The sequence below is a fragment of the Eublepharis macularius genome, chromosome 1 (assembly GCF_028583425.1).
Source record: "Eublepharis macularius isolate TG4126 chromosome 1, MPM_Emac_v1.0, whole genome shotgun sequence".
NCBI classification, from domain to species: domain Eukaryota; kingdom Metazoa; phylum Chordata; class Lepidosauria; order Squamata; family Eublepharidae; genus Eublepharis; species Eublepharis macularius.
In genome coordinates, this window is record NC_072790.1 from 31,459,604 (window position 1) to 31,471,895 (window position 12,292).

A 12,292-nucleotide genomic window follows, 5' to 3' on the forward strand; every position below is an offset into this window, starting at 1 on the left:
TCTTTCCCAGTTTATTTTTTAAATCACCCCTTGTCTGTCTCCACCTTTTGCCACAGCCATTTTGTGGTTGCCCCTCCTCAACGTGTGTCAGAATTCCAAAGGTACCCACAAACTCAAAACGTTTGAGGACCTCTGTCCTAGATGGTTGCTAATTGTGGTGATGTTAGCCCCCATGTTTTTCCTCTGCCACACCATTGAGCCAATGGTAAGGGATAGGGAGTGCCAGCAGGGGGAAGAGTTTGACCACCATTAAAGGGCAAATACCGACCCCAGACCTAATTATAGTGAAGAAAGCCTAAAAAATTGCTGTTTATGATAGCAAGAAGCAGTTATAAGTATCTTGATGACCTGCAAAAATTGTATACATATCCCTATCTGTTTTTGTTTGTTCAATCAGAATCATTCCAAATAATGTTACTGCCAAAGCAACAACAACAAAAGCAACAACGACAACAACAAAAGCAACAACTACTACAACAAAAGCAGCAACAACTACTACAACAAAAGCAACAACAGCCACTACAACAAAAGCAACAACTACAACAACAACGGAAAAACTGGAAGGTATATACAATTTTCTGTCTTAAAACATTTCCTTAGGGTATTGGAACTGAACAGTGGCATTATATCAGGAGTCCCCCATGTGGTGCCCACGGGTGACATGGTGCCTGCTGACACCTTTCCTGGCATTCACTAAAGTGTTTTTAGATAGTGGGTATGGCCAGGTGGAGCTTTTGCCCAGCAGGCTTCTGCGTGGCCATTGAAGGTTTGATTAGCTGTGCAGATTTTTTAAAAAAATATTGCTTTGGGTGCAGCTGCCACCACAACACAAAGATCTTCACTATGTGACTGAAGATAAGCTATGGCAGCCATTTTGTGCCTGCCTCCACCTACTGTGGGAGCCATTTTGTTGCTGTGCCTCTGCAGGCTCAAAAAGTTACATCTTACCTTATTACAGGTAACTGCACTAGATGTAAGGAGAAACTATACCTTATGTGCAGGAGTATGTAACAAAGTCTGCATGTGTTTTTAACGAAAAGCAGCCTTGGGAATGCTCTGATTTTGATCAGAAGACCTTTTGAGGAGGGCCTACTTAACTGTTCCCCTACTGACTTATTCACTCAAAATTAAAACTCCAGACTGTTTTCTCCACGGCTGTAGAACTTTGAGATGAGAAACGTCCAGTAGCAAAAGGCTCTATGAGTCCTGTCTTTCCGATCATAACCTCCCAAGATTTTTTTTCTTTAAAAAAAATCAGTCTTGCAGTTTCATCATCTGCATTTGTGCATAATCCTTAGTTTTCCTTTTAAGTTAAAGTGGCTGATCTGAATCCTCCTTCTATATATATCCAGCCTAGGAAATGTGACCTTCTGCTGGTATCTTGTGTCCCCAGACATGCCTGGCTTTTAGGACTACAAGATTTATTTTTTTTTAATGGGAAAAATTTATGCCGAGTTTGACCCTGATAGAAGATTTCGCCTGATGGAAGTTCTAGTGACGTTTGAGCAAATTAATCTCTCATATTACTGCACTGAGTGAAATCCAAAGTGTGATTAAGTAACAGAATATAAGTGCACTTAACTGGATGCTGGATCAGAGCCCATTTATTGCAATTGCCTTGCAAGCTCTTGGTTCAAGTAGGTCTGTTTCAGTCCTGTGGTTGGGGAAGTTATTATCTGGAGCAAAGGAGCCTAAACTGTTTCAAAAAGACACTTCCTTCATGTGTGCAGTGTACGTATTTGAACTCATTATGCTTAAGTGAAACTAACAAAGCTTGTCTATGAAGCATGGAGTGCACATGTTGAATTATTGGGGTGGAGGGGACTTGTCAAAGAGCGTATGTTAATGCAAACGCTTTAATTTGGACCGGGACCGTGCTTTTCATTATTGTTCTACAAATATAAATAACTTTTGAACATATGACTGGTTTCCACAAAGTTCCCAGGAAAATAACATTTGGGAAATGTTCTTTTCATAAACCTGCTCCAAATTAAGTAGAAATCAAACAATTTGTTCTGCATATTTTACTGAGCAGAATATGCAGAATAAATTATTTATCTAACCCATTTATCCTTTCTTTGAATGGTCTTTCTACAGTGTGATGTATGCGCATTTTGAAATGATAATCTAGTTTAAGTGCCAGTAAAATACAAATAAATCAAGCTAAGTGATTTGTGGGTTGAAGCCTAGACAGTGGGCTGGATCCAGACTATAATTTCCTTTAACCAAACTGAACTTTCCTGCCTTCCCCATTCTCACTGCAGCACACGTTGCTCTATGAACTGCTGCTCCTGGGGAACAGAGAACCTAGAGGAATGACACGAAGGGGGTCTGCAATGGGAAGGGGGAGTCAGTGGGAACTGCCAGTTTAGTCTGGATCTAAGCCACAGTCTTAGATCTAAGATCTAGGCCCTTTTCACACTGCTTACTGGCCACGGAACCACGCCAAGTTCCCAGAATGCATCTTCCTGGCGAAATCGTGCCAGGAAGACGCTGTCATTCCGGGAGCTTGGTGTGATGTTCCGTGGCTGGTAAGCAGTGTGAAAACGGCCCTAGTCTTAGATCTAAGACAATAGTCTTAGGGTGAAGCTACAAGTGACGAATGACACTTGAACGGCAAGTGTATTTCTCCCTGTTCACTTGCCCTCCACTCAATCCACTTGCCGTTCAAGTGTCATTCGTCACTTGTGGCTTGGCCCTTAGAGCGGAACTACAAGTGACAAAAGGCACAGGTTGGACACTTGTCAGCTTCCCTCAAGTTTTGATGGGAAATGTAGGCAGCTTGGCAGAATGTTGGACAAGTGACAGTTGGAAAGTCCATTGGACAGCAGTCAGAGAGCCAAGCTGCAAGACTAGGATGCCTACATTTCCCGCCAAAAATTGAGGGAAGCTGACAAGTGTCCAATCTGTGCCTTTTGTCATTTGTAGTTCCGCTCTTAGCCTATTGTCTTGACTCTCAGCCAGATCTGCCATTTTACTTGTTTTGATTCTTGGGAAGGCAGTTCCTTCTTTTGTATAAATTATTCAGCTTTTTGGTGAGTGTTAGAGCCAAGCTACAAGTGATGCCTGACACAGATTGGACGCTTGTCAGTTTACCTCAAGTTTTGATGGGAAATGGAGGCGTCCTGGTTTTACAGCTTGGCTCTCCATTACAGCTGCAAGACCAGGACACCTGCATTTCCCATCAAAACTTGAGGGAAGCTGACAAGCGTCCAACCTGTGTCAGGCGTCACTTGTAGCTTGGCTCTTATTCCTCTATGTTGAATCTGACTGCTCCCCCAGATTACACTATGCATTAAATACAGGGAGACTAACTGGAGAAATGAAAGGAATAATTTCAAAACTGCCGCATCATGATAATGCACATTGTCTTGTTTTTTCCAGCTTCATTTTGTTTACTATAGACCAGGGCCTCAATCATGGTTCCCGTGGGCACCATGGTGCCTGCCAACACCTTTCCTGGCACCCACTGAGTTTTTTTTTTAAGTGGGTGGGACCAGATGGGGCTTTTGCCTAGCAAGACTGCTGATTGGCCACTACTGGTCTAACTGAGTGTGCAGATTATTTTTAAGTCACTTTAGCAATAGGTTCCACCACAGCGCAAGGATCTCCACTGCATTACTGGGTGCACCCTGTTAAACAGAGCTTCTGCCTGGAAGAGTTACTATTCAAGTTATATGTAACCTCAATCCCTGACATTTTGTGATAGGCTGTTCCTCTTGCAGCAGCCATTTTGTAGTTGTGCCCTCCACCAGTGAAAAAGCTGGGGGACCCCTGCTATAGACTTCCTAATGTTACAAACCATAGCAAGCATGTAAGACATTTGTGCAAAACAAAGACCTCAGAATTTCCAACATCAGATTTAGAGGATAGCCTATGTTTCGGCTTTACTGCTTCAAGCTGCACCAAAATTACACACAAGGACACTGCTCTTAGAAATCTAGACTCAAAGGCGCCTTTCCCCTGACATTTTAGTTTACTGTATGCAGGGAACTTTTTTGTGCTTATTTAGTAACCAAATATAGGAGCTCTTGCCTGAACTAGAACATCTGAAGTGCAGGCTTTGTTCCTTATCTGTAAGAATTAGACCTATATGGAAGGAAAAAGCTGACATAGCTGTTTGCACCATATTCTTATTGAATGGAGGAAGGCTCAAAAGATTATGAAACAAAGGAAGAAGTGCATTAATGATTCAATTTCAAAGCACATTCCTGCTGTAGTATGTAGGTATGTATTTCACAGGTTGCATAATGAAATTACTGCTGTTTTGAAATATTCGCCAAGCTGTTACTGAATTTGGACTGCCTTGACTGCAGCATGTGGATAGGTGAAGCAGCGGTCCTGATTAAAACCAGTTTGGATAAGGATTTGTGTGTGTGTTTTAAAGCTTGATAGAGCTTCATTTTTTCCCCAGCACATTCATGTGTGTATTTTAATTGGATTGTGAATCCAAGACTAAGATACACACACCCTAGAACATTGTTACGAAGTAGGTTCAGCCAGGATGTGTTGAATTGCAGCTTGGATATGTGGTTGAATGGCTCACATGTTCCAAGATGTGAAAATCCTCTGACTTCCAACACATGAAAATATTTGTGTTTAATCAGTGATGCAAGCCCTAAGTGCATTCAGTCTCGTGGGTTTTTTTTAATGTATGATTGCAGTTTATCTTCTCTTTCACCAGAAACAATCAGCTTTCTTCTTTAAGCCTCTAAGACTAGTCACTTCTTTTTTTTGACAGTGATGAAGCACATCACAGGTGAAGTCCTAGTCACGGATATCACCGAAAACAGCGCTAAGCTGCACTGGGCGGAGCCTGAGCCTCAACATGCCTCTATCTATAACATCACTATCACCTTGGCACATGACCACTCTTTAGTCCTGAAGCTCAACTTAACTGGCACTGAACGAGTCATTGGTGGCCTTGGGAGTGGGCAGAAGTACCATGTTGTGGTCACAGGCTACCCCAATGCACATGTCAAAGCCACCTACACAGGAACATTTAGCACAAGTAAGTTTATGTTTGGTGCATGAATTTACTGTTTTTCCTCCGTGATTTCAGACATTGGAAACATTAAGCAAAAGAAAATGAACATTGCATTAATAATGGTGACTAATGGAATATATGTAGAACAGCACTTTGCAAGACAGGACAATATTCTACAACCAGGGAATAAGAGCCAAAACACACGAGAAGAAATACCCAGGTTCAGCACATGTTCTCTTACCTCAAGGTTTGCCGGGATCTGTAGGCGTCCTGGAAGCTTAAAGTTTAGCATTTACAGAGCAGCAGGAAGGGAAATTCAGGCGCCTGTATTTCCCTTCCCCTTCCTGCTGCTCTGTAAATGCTAAACGTTAAGCTGCCAAGACACCTACACTTCCCAACAAACCTTGAGGTAAGAGAACAAGTTTAACATTTACAGAGCAGCAGGAAGGGGAAGGGAAATGCAGGCGCCTGTATTTCCCTTCCTGCTGCTCTGTAAATGCTAAACTTTAAACTTCCAGGACGCCTACAGATCCCGGCAAACCTTGAGGTAAGAGAACACGTGCTGAACCTAGGTATTTCTTCTCGTGTGTTTTGGCTCTAAGAGGCATTCGTTTGAAGAGCTAGCTGTGGAATTCAAGCATCATTTTTTAAGACTAGACGTTAGGTTGGCATAGACCTGAGATTCTCAAACAAGCCTCCTCTCAAAGGAGACCCTGGCTGACCTCGCCACATGGCCGACATTGTGTGTTTGCTAAAGTGACTGCATGTCTTTGTTAGGTTTAGTATACATGGCAGAAATATGCTGGCCAAACAGTGTCCAGTTTATAGCTGGATCGCTTTTATTCCCTCTCCTTCCTGCAAGGTGCTCATGGCGGCAACTGTGGGAACCTTTTTCCATTTTGCCCTCAAGAGCGCAGATAAAAGAGGCAGGAAGTGATGAGGTCTTCCATCAAAGCCAGATTTCTGTGACCTAGTCTGATGCTTGACCCAGGCTGTGAATTTGCTTTCCACAAGTATTACGTTTAGAGTGGACAAGCTGAGCAGCCGTGCATTCTCCGATCCACTGCTGGCCGAACAGCCACGCCGCCTGAATGCACTGATGGCAGAACACGCAAGCTGTGTGCAGGGACTGATGGGAACAGAATCCTTTTACAGCTGAAATGGCCATTCAGGAAGAGTTGCGGTCAGCTTTTGCCTCTCTGAGCATGGTGTCTTGGGACCAGCTCAGGTATTACCAAAGCTAGGTAGGAGCGTCTTCCATGTTACCCTGATCAAGCACATTAGGAGGAATTGTTTGGGGGGGGGGGAGTGGCTGAGTATTGGAAAGGTCTACCTCAGTCTTCCAACACAGATAGGGCAGACCTATACTTTTTAAAAAGTGTGTGCCTGCTAACTGTCATTGCTTCCCATAAAGAATGCTGAGAACTGTAATTTGGTGAGTGTATTCCAAAGTCTCCATTAGAGAACCAGAGCACCTTTTGCTCATAACGGTATGTTTTGCAGTGTTCCCTGAGGATAGGAAATAACCAGTTTAAATTTGCAGCGTAGTAATTTTGGTAATGCACAATTCAACCCTTACACTGGAGAAGCTCTAGATAGTGACAAATTCTTATGAAATAATCCTTTTGGAGAGCTTTGTTTTCTGCAGGCGAAAGAAGTGACTCACGCATCCACAGAGTCAGTGTGATGGAGTAATTCCAATGTTACATTAGGATTAGCAGGGGGGTCCCGGGTCCATGTCCTCACTCATCGATGAGGCTGACTGGGTGAACCTGGGATAGTTGTTTGTGTCTCAGCCTAACTTACCTTATAGGATAAAATGGGAGACGACACTGTACTATGTCCTGAACTTATTGGAGGAAAGGACAGGAGAAAAAAATTGTAATGACTGAAGAACTCATAGCGCTTTTGACGAGGAACTATTTTGTAAAGAGAATTGGACTGGGGGGGAAAATCATTGTTTTTTTTGGCTGCAGCAGAATATAAGGTTCATCTGAATAGTTCATCAGACATCTGTTACTGATTTTCCCAGTTGCAAACCAAGACTCATTTGAAAAGTTTGTGCCTTTATGTAAGCAGAACCAGACATGAGTGTTGCTGTGGGGTTTGAGTCTTCTTTCTTTCTTTTTTTTAAATGATTGCCTCTATGTAGAATGAAATCTCATTCAGCTGTTGTTCCCCAGTTGTTATTTCATGTATGTCTCTGTTAAGAGCAAGAGATCTTCTTCTCATTACAGCTGTGGATTTCTTGTGGGGCCTTTCAATCTAAACATGCCTGTTGAGGGTTTTGATTCAGGCATTTCCCCTCTCCCTGAGCGTTTTGCTTTTCCTTCCACAGAGGCCATGCCCTTATCCAAGTTGCCTTCAACTGCAGCAGCCCAGATGATGCTGAACACTGAGCCCCTGGAAGAGCCCAAAACAGGTGAGCTCTCCACTGCCCACGAGATATCCCCAATGTAAAATACTGAAGCCGCCGCTGCTCTGTTATTTTAAGTCGTGCTTCCAGATGTGTCAGGGTTCTGCTATCAATAATGACAACAAATTTCATGTGCATGAGAAAAACGTAAAAAGCACATTTAACTCATGTGTTAAGTTCTATGGGACTTTGATGCTCTGGAATAAGGGAGTCAAACACGGGACTTCTGGCATTCATAATTATCCAAGTGGGAGACCTGTGAGGTTTCCTGGGGGAAGGAAAATCTCATTCTTTTCTTCATTGGCTCCTGATTCCCCCCCCCCTCAGCTCCACCCCTGGCTGACCATCCTTCCTCTGCTCCATCTCTTCTTCCCCCCACTCTTCTCCTCCCCACCCTAACAGTCTCCCCCCCCTCCTTCTCACTCTTTCCTTTCCTCTAGATATTTGTCTTTTTCAGCGTTGCTGTTTATTAAGTCAATATTTTTTGTTGTTGATCTGTCTGCTATCACTCAAAGATCTCTTTCCTGGTTGGTCATTGCCAGTGCAGACTCATCAGCATATATTTAAAGTTACGGTGTTTGCCCCAGTGTGCATCCTTTTTCATGTTCATGTAGAAATTTCTGGAAATTTTGAAGACATGAGGAAAAGCTGTTTTGTGTGTGTTTGTTAGTCTTTTCTGGGAAAACGAAAATTTGATGGGGGGGAATTGAAATACATGCAATCCTTACTTCCCTATCAAACCTAAACATCTTTTATTGACAGAGCAAGATAAAATGCATCATTTATAACTTAGTCAGCATATAACATTGTACTATTTGGCATATGATGGAAGTTGAAGGTATAACTGCCTTCATTTCCGATGAGAAAAACTGCAAGTATGCCCAATACTTGAGAAGGAGTTGCAAACTCCTGCGCCCTACACTACTATAGCACATGTATCTTTAATTTTTGCCATCTAAGAGATAAGGAAAAATCAAAGTTGATGGCACAAAACAAAATTCCGTAGTAAACAAAAGAGAGTGTGTTACTGGAACACAAACTCCTTTTCCCCCCCTTATTTTTTCCCTAGGTCTTCACATCTCTACTCACACAGAACCTCATTTGCCATTGTTGTACACTCATCCCGTTTGAGGTCCCTCACAATCCACTTCGGTCCTCACCATCATAATTAATTTGGTGTCATTTGCCAACTTGGCCATTTCACTGTCTCCCCATCACTCCACCCCGTCCCACCCGCCATTTTAGATTTATGAACAAATTAAACCATTCTGACCCCAATATGGATCCCTGGGGGACCCCAGTGCCTACTTCCCCTCTGTTGTGAAAACTGCCTGGTTTCTCCCACCCTTTGTTTGCTATTGTTTAAACAGTCGCTCATTCAAAAGAGGACCTGTCTTTTCACCCCATGACTGCTAAATTCAATCTGCTACTCTCAAGGCCAGACTAGACTTTATGCCATCCACGGGGCCAAGCCATGGACACCTTTAGTCTGCTATTAACCCAAGATATTCCAAGATACTAGTCTAATATCCGGGGCGGAAGATAGTCAATTTGATTGGGCTACAGTATTTGGCAAATTTGGAAGGGAAGGCAGATTGGAATTTGTAGGCCCTCTATTTATTATTACAGTTGGTTCTAAAGGAAGCCGTTTATGCTTGGAAGAGGAAAAATCTCCAGAGTCAAGGATCTCCATAGATAAGTTAATCAGAGGAGAGCTACAGAGCCATGGACACCAATGCTATTTTAGAGCTCCACTCAGCCATTTAAAAATGGCAGATGATCTTGTTTCCTACCCTCCTGTGTGCCTTTTCAAGTGTCATGAGGGGGCCACAACACTGTAATGTCTAGTTTGGCCCTCAGGCAGCACAGAAGTATTGTTTAGCCCTTTAAGGGGCTCCAAACATTGTTAGCTTCCATGATCACTTTCGCAACTTCTGGCGGCTTCTTTCTCTGTCCTAAGAATATGTTTACAGCTCATAAATTTATTATATTGTGAATATTTTCTCTAATAAACTTAGCAAATAAATAAGCAAGTAAGCCTCAAGGTTGTGAAGCAAACCCAAAATTTCAGCTGAATCTTGTTGATGGGGAAAAAAAAGTCTGAGGAAAAACAATCCAAGTCCCACAGCCTTCGGACTGTCGAATCAGATTTATACATCTTCCCTCTTTAATGAGGGAAGGAGTGCCGCCCTCTTTAGGATTGGAAAGAAGGGAGGAGACTCTCACCCCTTAGCATCCCTGTCGGCCTGCATGGAGCCAGAATCCCAGAGCTGGAGAGCCGCAGTTACCACTTAGAGACACCCCTCAGCCAACCCCCTGGCAACGCTGTGTTGCTGACAGAGCAGCCAAGCTTCATGTAATGTAATGGCTGGCATGGGGATGACAAAACCTTTCCAGTGCCTGTAGGTGGAATTGTCCCTGCAGTTCATCAGCACGTGAGCCTCAGTTTATATGTGCCATTCTTTGTCCTCTGTCTGGTTTGTTGGCCTTGTGCTTGTCCCAAGGCATTAATGGTTTGCTCTAATGAAACTATTAATGCGGAATCGCTTGGGTCAACCTCCGTGATTAACACGCTGTGGATGGATTAACACCTGTTACGAATGTGTGGCGGTTGGGTTTATTAATGCCGATCGTCTCTTGAGCTCTTTGTCCTAATAATTGCAAAGAAATGGAAGTTCAAGCCTGTAATTATGAACTGCCACCCTGCTCATGCATTTGATACGATCGCCTGCAGTGCCGATCTCAGAATCTCAAAGGACGCAGGATAGGGATCACTCATAAAGCAGCCTCTTGGTCATGGTTCCAGTTGTCATATTGGCAGCACTGTTGTGTGGTTACCTTCTTGATTGGCATCACACGCAACCCCATTTGTTTCAAATTTCAAAACCACAGCATTGCTTTTGCCTGTCAAGTTTCATTCACGTCTCTTGTACCTTCAGCAGTTGCAGCCTGAGCCAATCAGTGCAACCTCCTTGTTCACTTGGGCTTTGTGGGATTTCAGAAGTGTGTGCTGTCTTTCCAGTGATACATAAGCCAGGATGGAAACTCAAACTTTCTCAAGGTCACAAATTGCTGGGAAGGAACGTAACTTAGAAGAACATTTGAAAAATTTTTCTCCCATTGTACTGACATGATTCTTTTAGTACGCTATGTAGACATTTGATTTTAGTGGGCTTACACAGGAGTAACTCTGCGTGGAATTTCATGCCCAGCACTTGGCTTTGAACATAATAATAATAATAACAACATTCGATTTATATACCGCCCTTCAGGACAACTTAATGCCCACTCAGAGTGGTTTACAAAGTGAACTATCTCAAGATAGTTCACTAATTCCAGAGAAGATCCAGAGGAGTTAGCCGTGTTAGTCTGTAGTCACAAAATAGTAAAGAGTTCAGTAGCACCTTTAAGGCTAACCAACTATTTTGTAGCATAAGCTTTCGAGAGCCACAGTTCTCTTCGTCAGATGCATCTGACGAAGAGAACTGTGGTTCATAGAATCATAGAGTAGGAAGGGGCCATACAGACCATCTAGTCCAACCCCCTGCCCAGTGCAGGATCAGCCTAAAGCATCTCTAACAAATATTCATCCAGCCTCTTCTTGAAAACTGCCAGTGAAGGGGAGCTCACCACCTCCCTAGGCAGCTGGTTCCACTTTTGAACTACTCTGACCTTGAAAAAGTTTTTCCTAATATCCAGCCAGTACCTTTGTGCAAGTAATTTAAGCCCATTGTTTTGGGTCCTACCCTCTGCTGCCAACTAGAACGGCTCCCTGCCTTCCTCCAAATGACAGACTTTCAAATACTTAAAGAGAGCAATCATGTCCCCCCTCAATCTCCTCTTCTCCAAACTAAACATTCCCAAGCTTATGCTACAATAAAGTTGTAGCATAAGCTCGAAAGCCTATGCTACAATAAAGTCGGTTAGTCTTAAAGGTGCTACTGGACTGTTTGTTAGGGGTGAAATCAAGGACCCAGGTTTGAAAATGCAAAGATGTTCCAGCACTAAAAGACCCAAATGAAGTGTCCCATTACTTTCATTTCAGTGAAGATTTTTTTCCCCGCAGAACATGGCAGGCTTTACAAGCAACTTCACTTAAAACCGGCATGTAATGGAAGTCGGCTTCTTGATTGTTTTGTGACAGAGGTCATATGTTTGGTTGAGTCTGTTGCTTCCATTTTATGTTTCATTTTGTTTTTCCAGTGTGTCATTCCCAGGTGTGATCAGTGTCACTTGTGTTTGCCGTTTTATGTGTGGGCACCGTTGTCCCTTAATTCTTTTTTTGTCTTGTTTGATGCAGCTAACAAAGCACTTGAGTTCCGTTCTGACAAGGCTGCGTCTTGTCTCACTGTTTAACTCCTTGTTTGTTATTCAATCATGAGTGTATATAAGCAAATACTTACCAGTGTGACCTGTAGGAATCCCTTGCATGGCAGAGCAGGACAGATATACTGGAAACGGAGACCACTCCTTTTGTAGAATACCCTGAATCGTTCAGTTTCTTCTCACCATGCAATGTTCCAAGAGCGCATGCACACATTAAAATTTTGTTTTTTCAGTTGTCTTGTCATTAATATGGATACAAACACTCTCTTTGATCCTGCATTGACAACATTCATTCACAGGCGCAACTAAGCTGGTTGTCAAACATCGTATTATAAAGTATTCATTCGGTGTGGATGTAAATCTTCAGTTTAGTCTGAATGCTAATTGCTAGGCTTGCAAGAAAACCAGAGGCAAGGGTAGGGAAGAGGGCAGTTTATATGTGGGGTTAATGTCCGTCAACTGGAAATCCTACATGATCACTGGTGGCATCGACAGGGAATCTTTCTTGCCCAGACCATGCGGATAATCAACAGCAAATGTTGGAGGATAGGAATTAAGAGAGG

General features: G+C 43.0%; 1 protein-coding gene across 1 annotated transcript in view; it reads left to right on the forward strand.

The window, feature by feature from the left end:
- COL6A3 (collagen type VI alpha 3 chain) overlaps window positions 1-12,292 on the forward strand; it is a 147,280-nt gene that overhangs the window by 120,763 nt on the left and 14,225 nt on the right. The window contains exons 40-42 of the mRNA XM_054994298.1: window positions 398-564; window positions 4,742-5,011; window positions 7,326-7,409. Coding sequence (XP_054850273.1) covers window positions 398-564; window positions 4,742-5,011; window positions 7,326-7,409 — 521 coding nt within the window. The remainder of the gene's footprint in view (window positions 1-397; window positions 565-4,741; window positions 5,012-7,325; window positions 7,410-12,292) is intronic.